The sequence below is a fragment of the Oncorhynchus gorbuscha genome, unplaced genomic scaffold, assembly GCF_021184085.1.
Source record: "Oncorhynchus gorbuscha isolate QuinsamMale2020 ecotype Even-year unplaced genomic scaffold, OgorEven_v1.0 Un_scaffold_3097, whole genome shotgun sequence".
NCBI classification, from domain to species: Eukaryota; Metazoa; Chordata; class Actinopteri; order Salmoniformes; family Salmonidae; genus Oncorhynchus; species Oncorhynchus gorbuscha.
In genome coordinates, this window is record NW_025747437.1 from 41,199 (window position 1) to 57,063 (window position 15,865).

The following is a 15,865-nucleotide window of genomic DNA, read 5'->3' on the forward strand; positions in this document are numbered from 1 at the left end:
CTCTCTCTCTATCTTTACTATCTCTCTCTCTGTCTTTACTATCTCTCTCTCTATCTTTACTATCTCTCTCTCTCTCTCTGTCTTTACTATCTCTCTCTCTTTACTATCTCTCTCTCTATCTTTAGTCTCTCTCTCTCTCTCTTTACTATCTCTCTCTCTATCTTTACTATCTCTCTCTCTCTCTTTACTATCTCTCTCTCTCTCTTTACTATCTCTCTCTCTATCTTTACTATCTCTCTCTCTCTATCTTTAGTCACTCTCTCATCAGAGTTTAAATGATGTATTTTTCTCTCTACATTGAGTAGATAGTTCAGAAGGCCTGTCTGGACTATGACATGTTTTGGGTTCTGTGCCGTGTAACTATTGTTTGTCTAACCATTCTCCTTCCTTTTGTTTCAGAACACATTTACCCAGGTGCAGTTTGGACCAATGAGGTTATACGAAGATCATCTTGAGGTACAGTTTCTATTGGTTCCTCTGTTGAATGGCCTGATCAGACTGAGAACTGAGGTACAGTTTCTATTGGTTCCTCTATTGAATGACCTGATCAGACTGAGAACTGAGGTACAGTTTCTATTGGTTCCTCTATTGAATGGCCTGATCAGACTGAGAACTGAGGTACAGTTTCTATTGGTTCCTCTGTTGAATGGCCTGATCAGACTGAGAACTGAGGTACAGTTTCTATTGGTTCCTCTGTTGAGTGACCTGATCAGACTGAGAACTGAGGTAGAGTTTCTATTGGTTCCTCTGTTGAATGACCTGATCAGACTGAGAACTGAGGTACAGTTTCTATTGGTTCCTCTGTTGAATGGCCTGATCAGACTGAGACCTGAGGTACAGTTTCTATTGGTTCCTCTGTTGAATGACCTGATCAGACTGAGAACTGAGGTACAGTTTCTATTGGTTCCTCTGTTGAATGGCCTGATCAGACTGAGACCTGAGGTACAGTTTCTATTGGTTCCTCTATTGAATGACCTGATCAGACTGAGAACTGAGGTACAGTTTCTATTGGTTCCTCTGTTGAATGACCTGATCAGACTGAGAACTGAGGTACAGTTTCTATTGGTTCCTCTGTTGAATGACCTGATCAGACTGAGACCTGAGGTACAGTTTCTATTGGTTCCTCTGTTGAATGGCCTGATCAGACTGAGAACTGAGGTACAGTTTCTATTGGTTCCTCTGTTGAATGACCTGATCAGACTGAGAACTGAGGTACAGTTTCTATTGGTTCCTCTGTTGAATGGCCTGATCAGACTGAGAACTGAGGTACAGTTTCTATTGGTTCCTCTATTGAATGACCTGATCAGACTGAGACCTGAGGTACAGTTTCTATTGGTTCCTCTATTGAATGGCCTGATCAGACTGAGAACTGAGGTACAGTTTCTATTGGTTCCTCTGTTGAATGACCTGATCAGACTGAGACCTGAGGTACAGTTTCTATTGGTTCCTCTGTTGAATGGCCTGATCAGACTGAGAACTGAGGTACAGTTTCTATTGGTTCCTCTGTTGAATGGCCTGATCAGACTGAGAACTGAGGTACAGTTTATATTGGTTCCTCTGTTGAATGGCCTGATCAGACTGAGAACTGAGGTACAGTTTCTATGGGTTCCTCTGTTGAATGGCCTGATCAGACTGAGAACTGAGGTACAGTTTCTATTGGTTCCTCTATTGAATGACCTGATCAGACTGAGAACTGAGGTACAGTTTCTATTGGTTCCTCTATTGAATGACCTGATCAGACTGAGAACTGAGGTACAGTTTCTATTGGTTCCTCTGTTGAATGACCTGATCAGATTGGAAACGGTCAACTTTGTGATTTTCCCCAAAACAACAAGGTCTATAATCTCCCATTTGAAAATGATTGAGTGTCTTTAAGACAACAATCCCCCCTTTCAAACATTCAAACAGAAGAACGATAAACTGTTAATGGACGCTTTGTGTGTGGCGTACCCTGGTGTTGTCTAGGCAACAGAGCCAAACATCAAACACTATGGACATACTATAATGAACAATGCATGTTATATATGAGTGTGTGTGTGTGTGTGTGTGTGTGTGTGTGTTCGTGTGTGTGTGTGTGTGTTTGTGTGTGTGTGTGTGTGTGTGTTCATACGTTCGTGCATGCTTGTGTGTGTGTGTGACTTCACCGCAAGGCCGACATTCTCTGACCGATGGTCAATGGCTCATTATACCACATCTCTCAAACACTCTGCTCTCTCCTTTGTCTAGTGTTAAACTATCCAGTAGTGAGATGACGAGAGAGAGAGGGGGGCAGAGAGAGCGAGGGGGTGAGGGGGATAATATAGAGAGAGGGATAAAGGGAGGAGAGAGAGAGACCCAGTGAGAGAGGGGAGGGGCTGTGTGAGAAGGCATTTTTAAACTTTCACTGTAGGTGATTTTAGTTCCTGGAGTGAGAATGTTTTTCTTAGAATGTTCATTGTTCCAGAACACTCAATAACAAATACCCAGTAACCTCTTCTCTAAGTGTTCAGAGTAGTTAACCTCTCCTCCAAGTGTTCAGAGTAGTTAACCTCTCCTCTAAATGTTCAGAGTAATTAATCACTCCTCTAAGTGTTCAGAGTAAGTAACCTCTCTTCTAAGTGTCCAGGGTCATTTACCTCTCCTCTAAGTGTTCAGAGTAAGTAACCTCTCTTCTAAGTGTCCAGGGTCATTTACCTCTCCTCTAAGTGTTCAGAGTAAGTAATCTCTCCTCTAAGTGTCCAGAGTAAGTAACCTCTCCTCTAAGTGTTCAGAGTAAGTAACCTCTCCCATAAGTGTCCAGAGTAAGTAACCTCTCCTCCAAGTGTTCAGAGTAATTAACCTCTCCCCTAAGTGTCCAGAGTAAGTAACCTCTCCTCTAAGTGTCCAGGGTAATTAACCTCTCCTCTAAGTGTTCAGAGTAAGTAACCTCTCTAAGTGTCCAGGGTAATTAACCTCTCCCCTAAGTGTCCAGAGTAAGTAACCTCTCCTCTAAGTGTCCAGGGAAATTAACCTCTAATCTAAGTGTTCAGAGTAAGTAACCTCTCCCCTAAGTGTCCAGAGTAATTAACCTCTACTCTAAGTGTTCAGAGTAAGTAACCTCTCCCCTAAGTGTCCAGAGTAAGTAACCTCTCTAAGTGTCCAGGGTAATTAACCTCTCCCCTAAGTGTCCAGAGTAAGTAATCTCTCCTCTAAGTGTCCAGAGTAATTAACCTCTCCTCTAAGTGTCCAGAGTAATTAACCCCTCCCCTAAGTGTCCAGAGTAATTAACCTCTCCCCTAAGTGTCCAGAGTAATTAACCTCTCCCTAAGTGTCCAGAGTAAGTAAGCTCTCCCTAAGTGTCCAGAGTAAGTAACCTCTCTAAGTGTCCAGGGTAAGTAACCTCTCCTCTAAGTGTCCAGGGTAATTAACCTCTAATCTAAGTGTTCAGAGTAAGTAACCTCTTCTCTAAGTGTCCAGAGTAAGTAACCTCTCTAAGTGTCCAGGGTAAGTAACCTCTCCTCTAAGTGTCCAGGGTAATTAACCTCTTCTCTAAGTGTCCAGAGTAAGTAACCTCTCCCCTAAGTGTCCAGAGTAAGTAACCTCTCTAAGTGTTCAGAGTAAGTAACCTCTCGAAGTGTTCAGAGTAAGTAACCTCTCTAAGTGTCCAGGGTAAGTAACCTCTCCTCTAAGTGTCCAGGGTAATTAACCTCTAATCTAAGTGTTCAGAGTAAGTAACCTCTTCTCTAAGTGTCCAGAGTAAGTAACCTCTCTAAGTGTCCAGGGTAAGTAACCTCTCCTCTAAGTGTCCAGGGTAATTAACCTCTTCTCTAAGTGTCCAGAGTAAGTAACCTCTCCCCTAAGTGTCCAGAGTAAGTAACCTCTCTAAGTGTTCAGAGTAAGTAACCTCTCGAAGTGTTCAGAGTAAGTAACCTCTCGAAGTGTTCAGAGTAAGTAACCTCTCCTAAGTGCCCAGAGTAAGACGTGTGTCGTGTTCACAACTAACTAAGGTTGCGTCCCAAATGGCTCCCTATTACCTACAGTACATACTGTATATAAGGAACAGGGTGCTTTTTGGGACCCAGACGTTGCTGAAGCAGGTTGATTTGATCCATCCCATAGTATTGACTCACACTATTTGCAATAGTTTATACTATAGAGACCCTTTGTCAGCACAGACACAATAAACCATGTAATATGTTTAGCCTTAGTGTGTGAGACGTGTCTTTGTTGACCTGGTTAGAGGAGGTACTGGCTAGCAGAGTAGAACACCTGGTTAGAGGAGGTGCTGGCTAGCAGAGTAAAACACCTGGTTAGAGGAGGTACTGGCTAGCAGAGTAGAACACCTGGTTAGAGGAGGTGCTGGCTAGCAGAGTAGAACACCTGGTTAGAGGAGGTGCTGGCTAGCAGAGTAGAACACCTGGTTAGAGGAGGTACTGGCTAGTAGAGTAGAACACCTGGTTAGAGGAGGTACTGGCTAGCAGAGTAGAACACCTGGTTAGAGGAGGTGCTGGCTAGCAGAGTAGAACACCTGGTTAGAGGAGGTACTGGCTAGTAGAGTAGAACACCTGGTTAGAGGAGGTACTGGCTAGTAGAGTAGAACACCTGGTTAGAGGAGGTGCTGGCTAGCAGAGTAGAACACCTGGTTAGAGGAGGTGCTTTCCTAGAAAAGAAGAGCCTCACATTGTTTAATCGACCAGAAGGAGAAGATTTTTCTAGTTTGGAGTGGAAGTCTACTTTCTCTCTCCCTCACTCTCGATGTCTCTCTCCCCTCCTTTCCCTCTCTCCCTCACTCTCTCTCTCCTCCTTTCCCTCTCTCCCTCACTCTCTCTCCCCTCCTTTCCCTCTCGATGTCTCTCTCCCCTCCTTTCCCTCTCTCCCTCACTCTCTCTCTCCTCCTTTCCCTCTCTCCCTCACTCTCTCTCCCCTCCTTTCCCTCTCGATGTCTCTCTCCCCTCCTTTCCCTCTCTCCCTCACTCTCTCTCCTCTCCTTTCCCTCTCTCCCTCACTCTCTCTCCCCTCCTTTCCCTCTCGATGTCTCTCTCCCCTCCTTTCCCTCTCTCCCTCTCTCTCTCTCCCCTCCTTTCCCTCTCTCCCTCACTCTCTCTCCCCTCCTTTCCCTCTCTCCCTCACTCTCTCTCCCCTCCTTTCCCTCTTGATGTCTCTCTCCCCTCCTTTCCCTCTCTCCCTCACTCTCTCTCTCCCCTCCTTTCCCTCCCTCCCTCCCTCACTCTCTCTCCCCTCCTTTCCCTCTCTCCCTCACTCTCTCTCCCCTTCTATCCCTCTCTCCCTCACTCTCTCTCTCTCCTCCTTTCTCTCTCGATGTCTCTCTCCCTCACTCTCTCTCTCCCCTCCTTTCTCTCTCGATGTCTCTCTCCCTCACTCTCTCTCTCCCCTCCTTTCTCTCTCAATGTCTCTCTCCCTCACTCTCTCTCCCCTCCTTTCTCTCTCGATGTCTCTCTCCCTCACTCTCTCTCTCCTTCTTTCCTTCTCGATGTCTCTCTCCCTCACTCTCTCTTTCTCCTTCTTTCCCTCGAGATGTCTCTCTCCCTCACTCTCTCTCCCCTCCTTTCTCTCTCGATGTCTCTCTCCCTCACTCTCTCTCTCTCCTTCTTTCCCTCTCGATGTCTCTCTCCCTCACTCTCTCTCTCCTTCTATCCCTCTCGATGTCGCTCTCCCTCACTCTCTCTCCCCTTCTTTCCCTCTCTCCCTCACTCTCTCTCCCCTTCTTTCCCTCTCTCCCTCACTCTCTCTCCCCTTCTTTCCCTCTCGATATCTCTCTCTCTCCCTCACTCTCTCTCCCCTTCTTTCCCTCTCTCCCTCACTCTCTCTCCCCTTCTTTCCCTCTCGATGTCTCTCTCTCTCCCTCACTCTCTCTCCCCTTCTTTACTTCTCTCCCTCACTCTCTCTCCCCTTCTTTCCCTCTCTCCCTCACTCTCCCTCTCAATGTCTCTCTCTTATTAAAACGGAATTAAACCAAATTAAAACATGCATTGAACTGTGTAGGAAATCAGCTAAATGCATTGAACGTATTAGAAAACTCATTAATCTGACCAAGTAAACTATAAGACAAGCAAAATGCATCAGTGATTCGTATTTCCCTGCAACTTTCTGAAATGGCACAGGAATGCCCCTGTGTGTGTGTGTGTGTGTGTGTGTGTGTGTGTGTGTGTGTGTGTGTGTGTGTGTGTGTGTGTGTGTGTGTGTGTGTGTGTGTGTGTGTGTGCGTGTGTGTGTGTGTGTGCGTGTGCGTGCGTGTGTGCGTGTGTGTCATTTTCATCGGGTCTCAGGGAGGGCTTTAGCAGTACGTACGGTCTGACTGGTCTGTGGTATAAACACAGGGCTGTGCCAGATCCAGTGAACTACTACCGGAAGTCTGAATCACAGAGGAGGTCTACCTGTTCTCCTGTTGTTTTCCAGCATCTCTGTCACTGCTACAGGTGCAACATTATAGTCCCTGTCATTAAATGACAGAATACTTGTTATATTTATTAGAATGAGTTGTTTAGACCAACGTAAAACAACAATGACATAAAACATAAAGTAGTGTCGTTATCCAACAACAGCCTTCATCAGTTGTCTACAACGTTTACAGCCTTCATCAGTTGTCTACAACGTTTACAGCCTTCATCAGTTGTCTACAACGTTTACAGCCTTCATCAGTTGTCTACAACGTTTACAGCCTTCATCAGTTGTCTACAACGTTTACAGCCTTCATCAGTTGTCTACAACGTTTACAGCCTTCATCAGTTTTCTACAACGTTTACAGCCTTCATCAGTTGTCTACAATGTTTACAGCCTTCATCAGTTGTCTACAACGTTTACAGCCTTCATCAGTTGTCTACAATGTTTACAGCCTTCATCAGTTGTCTACAACGTTTACAGCCTTCATCAGTTGTCTACAACGTTTACAGCCTTCATCAGTTGTCTACAACGTTTACAGCCTTCATCAGTTGTCTACAACGTTTACAGCCTTCATCAGTTGTCTACAACGTTTACAGCCTTCATCAGTTGTCTACAATGTTTACAGCCTTCATCAGTTGTCTACAACGTTTACAGCCTTCATCAGTTGTCTACAACGTTTACAGCCTTCATCAGTTGTCTACAACGTTTACAGCCTTCATCAGTTGTCTACAACGTTTACAGCCTTCATCAGTTGTCTACAATGTTTACAGCCTTCATCAGTTGTCTACAACGTTTACAGCCTTCATCAGTTGTCTACAACGTTTACAGCCTTCATCAGTTGTCTACAACGTTTACAGCCTTCATCAGTTGTCTACAACGTTTACAGCCTTCATCAGTTGTCTACAACGTTTACAGCCTGCTGTATGGACAGGACAAGTAGGAGATTTCCCATGATTGACTTCTGAATAGGTTTGTTAGCAGGTTATCTTGTGTTGTGCGGTAAGATTTCACATCTATCTGAATAGGTTTGTTTGCATAGTACTGTATTTCCAGACATCTTAAGTTAGACACAGTAAGACGATTTTTCACTCTCATCTGAATGGGTGTGTGTGTAAGCCCAATAAGTAGCTTACCCACCACTATCTACACTAGCCATCTATCTGAATGTGTGTGTTAGCAGTAGCTAAGTAGCTTAGCCTTATATACAGTTAGGCTAGTGTGTGTGTTAGCAGTAGCTTTACCTTATCTACAGTTAGGCTAGTGGGTGTGTTAGCATTAGCTTAGCCTTATATACAGTTAGGCTAGTGGGTGTGTTAGCATTAGCTTTACCTTATCTACAGTTAGGCTAGTGTGTGTGTTAGCAGTAGCTTAGCCTTATATACAGTTAGGATAGTGTGTGTGTTAGCAGTAGCTTTACCTTATCTACAGTTAGGCTAGTGGGTGTGTTAGCAGTAGCTTTACCTTATCTACAGTTAGGCTAGTGTGTGTGTTAGCAGTAGCTTTACCTTATCTACAGTTAGGCTAGTGGGTGTGTTAGCAGTAGCTTTACCTTATCTACAGTTAGGCTAGTGGGTGTGTTAGCATTAGCTTTACCTTATCTACAGTTAGGCTAGTGTGTGTGTTAGCAGTAGCTTTACCTTATCTACAGTTAGGCTAGTGGGTGTGTTAGCATTAGCTTTACCTTATCTACAGTTAGGCTAGTGTGTGTGTTAGCAGTAGCTTTACCTTATCTACAGTTAGGCTAGTGGGTGTGTTAGCATTAGCTTTACCTTATATACAGTTAGGCTAGTGGGTGTGTTAGCATTAGCTTTACCTTATCTACAGTTAGGCTAGTGTGTGTGTTAGCAGTAGCTTTACCTTATCTACAGTTAGGCTAGTGGGTGTGTTAGCAGTAGCTTTACCTTATCTACAGTTAGGCTAGTGGGTGTGTTAGCAGTAGGTTCAGTAAGTAGCTAGCCCACCCCTATCTACAGTGAATAAGTAGCTTTCCCATCACTATCCAAATGGGTTTATTTGCAGAATAGTAGCTTTCCCACCCTGTCTACTGTGAACGGGTGTTAGCAGAATAGTAGCTTTCCCACCCCGTCTACTGTGAACGGGTGTTAGCAGAATAGTAGCTTTCCCACCCCGTCTACTGTGAATGGGTGTTAGCAGAATAGTAGCTTTCCCACCTTGTCTACTGTGAATGGGTGTTAGCAGAATAGTAGCTTTCCCACCCCGTCTACTGTGAACGGGTGTTAGCAGAATAGTAGCTTTCCCACCCCGTCTACTGTGAATGGGTGTTAGCAGAATAGTAGCTTTCCCACCCCGTCTACTGTGAACGGGTGTTAGCAGAATAGTAGCTTTCCCACCCCGTCTACTGTGAATGGGTGTTAGCAGAATAGTTGCTTTCCCACCCCGTCTACTGTGAACGGGTGTTAGCAGAATAGTAGCTTTCCCACCTTGTCTACTGTGAATGGGTGTTATCAGAATAGTAGCTTTCCTACCGCTAATTAACTTTCCTGTCTCTGTCTGTCTGTCTCTCTCTCTCTGTCTGTCTGTCTGTCTGTCTGTCTGTCTGTCTGTCTGTCTGTCTGTCTGTCTGTCTGTCTGTCTGTCTGTCTGTCTGTCTGTCTGTCTGTCTGTCTGTCTGTCTGTCTGTCTGTCTGTCTGTCTGTCTGTCTGTCTGTCTGTCTGTCTGTCTGTCTGTCGTTGTCTGTCTGTCTGTCTGTCTGTCGTTAGTCTGTCTGTCTGTCTGTCGTTAGTCTGTCTGTCTGTCTGTCTGTCTGTTAGTCTGTCTGTCTGTCTGTCTGTAGGCAGTCTACCTGAGAGGACCTGGCCTGGGCCCACATAACATAACCTATATCTAATCCTCCTGTCTGCCTGCATGGCTCTGCAGGAATGTTGACTTTTCTAACAACATGCCACTGTGGAATTGTCATCTAATTCCAGACAGAATTCCTGCCTCCATAGCTGCCTCCATCGCTCTGCGATGATGCATCTACTACTTGGGATATGTATGCTGCCTGTAATGACAAGGGGTGTGAAGATAAGTGGATTATGGTTTGTGTTAGCGCTAAACTAGGCTAGCAGGACCTATAGTAAGTGGATTTTATTTGTGTTGCTAGGCTAGCAGGACCTACGTGGAATGTAGTTTGTGTTAGCGGCGCTCTGCTAGGCAAGGCTATCTGGACCTAAGTTGAATATGGTTTGTGTTAGGCTAAACTACATGGTTTGTGTTAGGCTAAGCTAGGCTAGCTGGACCTAAGCGGAATGTGATTTGTGTTAGCCTAGGCTAGGCTACGTAGCTGGGCCTTGGTGGAATATGGTTTGTGTTAGTCTAGGCTAGGCTACGTAGCTGGGCCTTGGTGGAATATGGTTTGTGTTAGTCTAGGCTAGGCTACGTAGCTGGGCCTTGGTGGAATATGGTTTGTGTTAGGCTAGTTTAAGCTAGGCTAGCTAGACCTAAGTAGAAAGTGATTTGTGTTAGCGCTGGGCTAGGTAAGGCCAGAGAGGAAGAGGTTGAAGCGAGAAGGTTTACTCAATGAGAGTGTCGAATTTGGTCAACAAAAAATTTAATTGCTAGTTTACAACGTAAGGTTTATTTGATCTAATAGATGTTACGTAATGGTTTGGTTGTTACAGGTGCACTGATATAAGTGGACGCATGTGGGATTTCTCAAACTTTGAAAAAAATAACTCTATATCGGAGTTGTGCTTGCTGTTCACACGCGTATCCAACCTCTCATTGGCTAGAATGGTTCCACCTGATTTTGCCTCCTTCGGCCTGCCTTCCATTTTTGAAGACATGTATTTCTATTGTTACAGCGGTCACTCGGCTATCTTGTCAATATAATAGATTATCTTTGATAAGGCTAGGCAAACTGGGCCTTTCTAAATGGAATATGGTTCAAAAAATGTTATGCAAGGCAAGCAAGCTAGCTGGGCCTTCTTGGAGCCCAGAGGGGCCCTGGTAAGAGTAGGATGCATTTCCCCCCACTAATGATTAAGGTCAGGATTGGGGAAGCTGAAGCTGATCGTAGATCTGTGCGTAGGGGAAACCCCTTGTGTGCTCTGATGTGGCCTGATTTGGTCTGAGAGGAGACTGGATGAGGTGAAGGGTTAGTGTGACTAAAGCTAGACAATTCATCTGGATGAATCAGCAAATCCCGCCATCCCAACTACGCACGCACCAGTGATCATTTAGATTTAGATTTAGTCTAGTCTTAGTCCTTTTGTCTTAAATATCCTTATGTCTTAGTCACATTTTTGTCTTTTGAATAATGATTTACTCTAGTTATTGTCAAAATGACGAAAACAGTGGGGACATTTTAGTCAACTAAATGCCTTGTCTTTTGTCTTTCTTCCTCTGTTTGTCTGTCCTTAACTGTCTGTCGGTCTGTCCTTAATTGTATGTCGGTCTGTCCTTAACTGTCTGTCGGTCTGTCCTTAACTGTCTGTCGGTCTGTCCTTAACTGTCTGTCGGTCTGTCCTTAACTGTCTGTCGGTCTGTCCGAATCGAATCCAAAGTCTCCTCTGCTCGAGTCGATGCCTGAGTTATAAATGGTTGAGTCACGAGTCCCTATGGCTGAAGTCAGATATAGAGGAGTTATTAACCCAGTCAGATATAGAGGAGTTATTAACCCAGTCAGATATAGAGGAGTTATTAACCCAGTCAGATATAGAGGAGTTATTAACCCAGTAGTTATTAACCCAGTCAGTTATTAACCCAGTCAGAGGAGTTATTAACCCAGTCAGATATAGAGGAGTTATTAACCCAGTCAGATATAGAGGAGTTATTAACCCAGTCAGAAATAGAGGAGTTATTAACCCAGTCAGATATAGAGGAGTTATTAACCCAGTCAGATATAGAGGAGTTATTAACCCAGTCAGATATAGAGGAGTTATTAACCCAGTCAGATATAGAGGAGTTATTAACCCAGTCAGATATAGAGGAGTTATTCACCCAGTCAGATATAGAGGAGTTATTAACCCAGTCAGAGGAGTTATTAACCCAGTCAGAGGAGTTATTCACCCAGTCAGATATAGAGGAGTTATTAACCCAGTCAGATATAGAGGAGTTATTAACCCAGTCAGAGGAGTTATTAACCCAGTCAGAGGAGTTATTAACCCAGTCAGATATAGAGGAGTTATTAACCCAGTCAGATATAGAGGAGTTATTAACCCAGTCAGATATAGAGGAGTTATTAACCCAGTCAGATATAGAGGAGTTATTAACCCAGTCAGATATAGAGGAGTTATTAACCCAGTCAGATATAGAGGAGTTATTAATCCAGTCAGATATAGAGGAGTTATTAACCCAGTCAGAAATAGAGGAGTTATTAACCCAGTCAGAGGAGTTATTCACCCAGTCAGAAATAGAGGAGTTATTAACCCAGTCAGATATAGAGGAGTTATTAACCCAGTCAGAGGAGTTATAGTCAGATATAGAGGAGTTATTAACCCAGTCTGATATAGAGGAGTTATTAACCCAGTCAGATATAGAGGAGTTATTAACCCAGTCAGATATAGAGGAGTTATTAACCCAGTCAGATATAGAGGAGTTATTAACCCAGTCAGATATAGAGGAGTTATTAACCCAGTCAGATATATTGTTACCATGGCTACGCTCAATAGGCTACTGGTAATGTTACCATGGCTACACTTAGTCGGCTACTGGTAATGTTACCATGGCTACACTTAGTCGGCTACTGGTAATGTTACCATGGCTACACTTAGTAGGCTACTGGTAATGTTTCCAAGGCCAAGTTGTAAAACCTTCTCGAACGTTGTAGATAGAAATTCCTTGAATAGAGCCGTTGTTATTCCTTATTCAACATGTCAGATCGGCATGTTTATTCTTCATAGCATATTTCTATCTAAACGTTGCTTCCAACTGAACACACCCCAGGTTGTTAGCTATAGCTAGTTAATGAGGTAACAGGACTGAACAAGGTTTGAGCCTAAAGAAATTAACTATAGAAAGAAAACAAACGTAGCGCTGGCTCGAATCAAGACGTTTTCTCTGAGGAAAAGAAGGACACTTGGCTACGTTCGCTAAGGATCCTGTATATGAAATGCAGAGGGAAAACTGGGAGGGCTAGCCTATAATTTCAGACAGCCTACTTTTCTATAACCTATGCAAGGGAGAGAAAAACATAGCTAGACTGTTGTTTTACTATTAAACTCAATGCTGCTATTGTTTTTAATTTCCTGAAGCAGCTCCAGACAAAGTGTAGCTAACTAGAAGGCTGGTGATGACTAGTTATTAGCTAAAAGGTGAACTAAGAAAGTCGCCTGCGAGATGGGTATAATCGGAGGCGGAGCCAGTCTGCCTGTCTTCCCACACTCATCGCTTTCTCCCCTGCAGCTCACCAGCTGAGTCTGTGTGTGCTGGGTTTGATGCATCCTTCCCACTGCTGAACTATACCTGCTCTTTGCATCTGTCCTGCTAATATTAATTGTGCTTATTACTAAAAACCTTTCAATCTTTTCAAAAACTGTTATCCAGTCCACTTAGTAGTTAAATTTTAGTCACAAAGATCATTTTGTCTTGTTTTAGTGAACTGAAATGAAAAATCATTTTTGTAATTTTTTTCTGGGACTATTTAGTCTGTTATAGTCTCATCAATTGCCACTGAAAAACAGGTGTTTGATAAATATTTGGCCTCCTAGCTCCTGTCCTCCTAGCTCCTGTCCTCCTGGCTCCTTTCCTCCTAGCCTCCAAGCTCCAGTCCTCCCAGCTCCTATCCTCCTAGCTCCTGTCCTCCTAGCTCCTTTCCTCCTGTCCTCCTAGCTCCTGTCCTCCTAGCTCCTGTCCTCCTAGCTCCTGGCCTCCTGTCCTCCGAGCTCCTGGCCTCCTAGCTCCTGTCCTCCTAGCTCATGTCCTCCTAGCTCCTGGCCTCCTGTCCTCCTAGCTCCTAGCCTCCTAGCTCCTGGCCTCCTAGCTCCCGGCCTCCTAGCTCCCGGCCTCCTAGCTCCCGACCTCCTAGCTCCCGACCTCCTAGCTTCCGGCCTCCTAGCTCCCGGCCTCCTAGCTCCCTGCCTCCTAGCTCCTGTCCTCCGAGCTCCTGTCCTCCTAGCTCCTGTCCTCCTAGCTCCCGGCCTCCTAGCTCCCGGCCTACTAGCTCTCGACCTCCTAGCTCCCGGCCTCCTAGCTCCCGGCCTCCTAGCTCCTGGCTTCTAGCTCCTGGCCTCTTGGCTTCTAGCTCCCGACCTCCGAGCTCCCGGCCTCCTAGCTCCCGGTCTCCTAGCTCCCGGCCTCTTGGCTTCGAGCTCCTAGCCTCCTAGCTCCTGGCTTCTAGCTCCTAGCCTCCTATCTCCTAGCCTCCTAGCCTCCTAGCTCCTAGCTCCTAGCCTCCTAGCCTCCTAGCCTCCTAGCTCCTAGCCTCCTAGCTCCTGGCCTCCTAGCTCCTGGCCTCCTATCTCCTAGCCTCCTAGCTCCTAGCCTCCTAGCTCCTAGCCTCCTAGCTCCTAGCCTCCTAGCTCCTGGCCTCCTAGCTCCTAGCCTCCTGGCCTCCTAGCTCCTGGCCTCCTAGCTCCTAGCCTCCTGGCCTCCTAGCTCCTGGCCTCCTAGCTCCTGGCCTCCTAGCTCCTAGCCTCCTAGCTCCTGGCCTCCTAGCCTCCTAGCTCCTGGCCTCCTAGCTCCTGGCCTCCTAGCTCCTGGCCTCCTAGCTCCTAGCCTCCTAGCTCCTGGCCTCCTGGACTTTAAGTGAACAGAGAGACGTCTTTGTACCTTTAACTCAATTTTGCAGTTGTGATGCAAACCGTGAGACTCCTGAACAAACTTCCCATTCTGTACATTGATTGTGTCTCCTGCCAACTGGTCCACGATGACGTCTGTTAGGCCCAGTGACTCATCTAGCTACCTGCCTTCTCTCTCTCTCTCTCTCTCTCTCTCTCTCTCTCTCTCTCTCTCTCTCTCTCTCTCTCTCTCTCTCTCTCTCTCTCTGTGTGTGTGTGTGTGTGTGTGTGTGTGTGTGTGTGTGTGTGTGTGTGTGTGTGTGTGTGTGTGTGTGTGTGTGTGTGTGTGTGTGTGTGTGTGTGTGTGTGTGTGTGTGTGTGTGTGTGTGTGTGTGTGTGTGTGTGTGTGTGCGCGTGCGTGCGTGTGTGCGCCGCAGCGAAACCTAGATGCCGCTTAAAAGCCATGGATTAACGCAAGCAAGGGGTTATGTGAAAGTATGCTGCTTGGTAGGAGGGTGTATGTGTACACTCTCTGACTGTGTGGGCGCACAGTGTCTCCCCTTACAGGTACAGTTAGTATTTGACCTTTAACCCCTAACCTCTCCCCTTACAGGTACAGTTAGTATTTGACCTTTAACCCCTAACCTCTCCCCTTACAGGTACAGTTAGTATTTGACCTTTAACCCCTAACCTCTCCCCTTACAGGTACAGTTAGTATTTGACCTTTAACCCCAAACCTCTCCCCTTACAGGTACTGTTAGTATTTGACATTTAACCTCTCCCCTTACAGGTACAGTTACTATTTGACCTTTAACCTCTAACCTCTCCCCTTACAGGTACTGTTAGTATTTGCCAAAGAGGACAGCCAGAATAATGGGTTCTGCTGGGCGTGTGAGAAGGCCAACTTCAGGTGTAACGTGGCGAGGACGCCAGAGGCAGCGCTGGAGTGTTTCCAGGAAAAGCACCACGACCTCGTCATCATCGACCACAGACATTCCAGATACTTCGACGCTGAATCACTATGCCGGTACGTTATATCAGTAGGTTAGGTATATGCTGGTACATTATATCAGTAGGTTAGGTATATGCTGGTACGTTATATCAGTAGGTTAGGTATATGCTGGTACATTATATCAGTAGGTTAGGTATATGCTGGTGCTGGTATGTTATATCAGTAGGTTAGGTATATGCTGGTATGTTACCGTTATATCAGTAGGTTAGGTATATGCTGGTATGTTATATCAGTAGGTTAGGTATATGCTGGTATGTTACCTTGTTATATCAGTAGGTTAGGTATATGCTGGTATGTTATATCAGTAGGTTAGGTATATGTAGGTTAGGTATATGGTACGTTACCTTGTTATATCAGTAGGTTAGGTATATGCTGGTACGTTATATCAGTAGGTTAGGTATATGCTGGTACATTATATCAGTAGTTTAGGTATATGCTGGTACGTTATATCAGTAGGTTAGGTATATGCTGGTATGTTACCTTGTTATATCAGTAGGTTAGGTATATGCTGGTACGTTATATCAGTAGGTTAGGTATATGCTGGTACATTATATCAGTAGGTTAGGTATATGCTGGTACATTATATCAGTAGGTTAGGTATATGCTGGTACGTTACCTTGTTATATCAGTAGGTTAGGGTTAGGGTGTGTTACTATGTTGGTGTGTTACTATGCTGGTGTGTTACTATGCTGGTGTGTTACTATGCTGGTGTGTTACTATGCCTTTATGTTATTATGCTGGCTGGTTACTATGCTGGTGTGTTACTATGCTGGTATGTTACTATGCCTTTATGTTACTATGCTGGTGTGTTACTATGCTGGTGTGTTACTA

At 45.1% G+C, this 15,865-nt stretch overlaps 1 protein-coding gene across 1 annotated transcript; it reads left to right on the forward strand.

The window, feature by feature from the left end:
* Positions 1 to 289: 289 nt before the first annotated feature.
* On the forward strand, positions 290 to 15,086 carry LOC124027319 (high affinity cAMP-specific and IBMX-insensitive 3',5'-cyclic phosphodiesterase 8B-like). The gene is made up of 2 exons (XM_046339779.1): positions 290 to 456; positions 14,859 to 15,086. Exons 1-2 carry the CDS (start codon positions 430 to 432, stop codon positions 15,069 to 15,071), a joined length of 240 nt encoding a protein of 79 aa, XP_046195735.1. The 5' UTR covers positions 290 to 429; the 3' UTR covers positions 15,072 to 15,086.
* Positions 15,087 to 15,865: the final 779 nt, after the last annotated feature.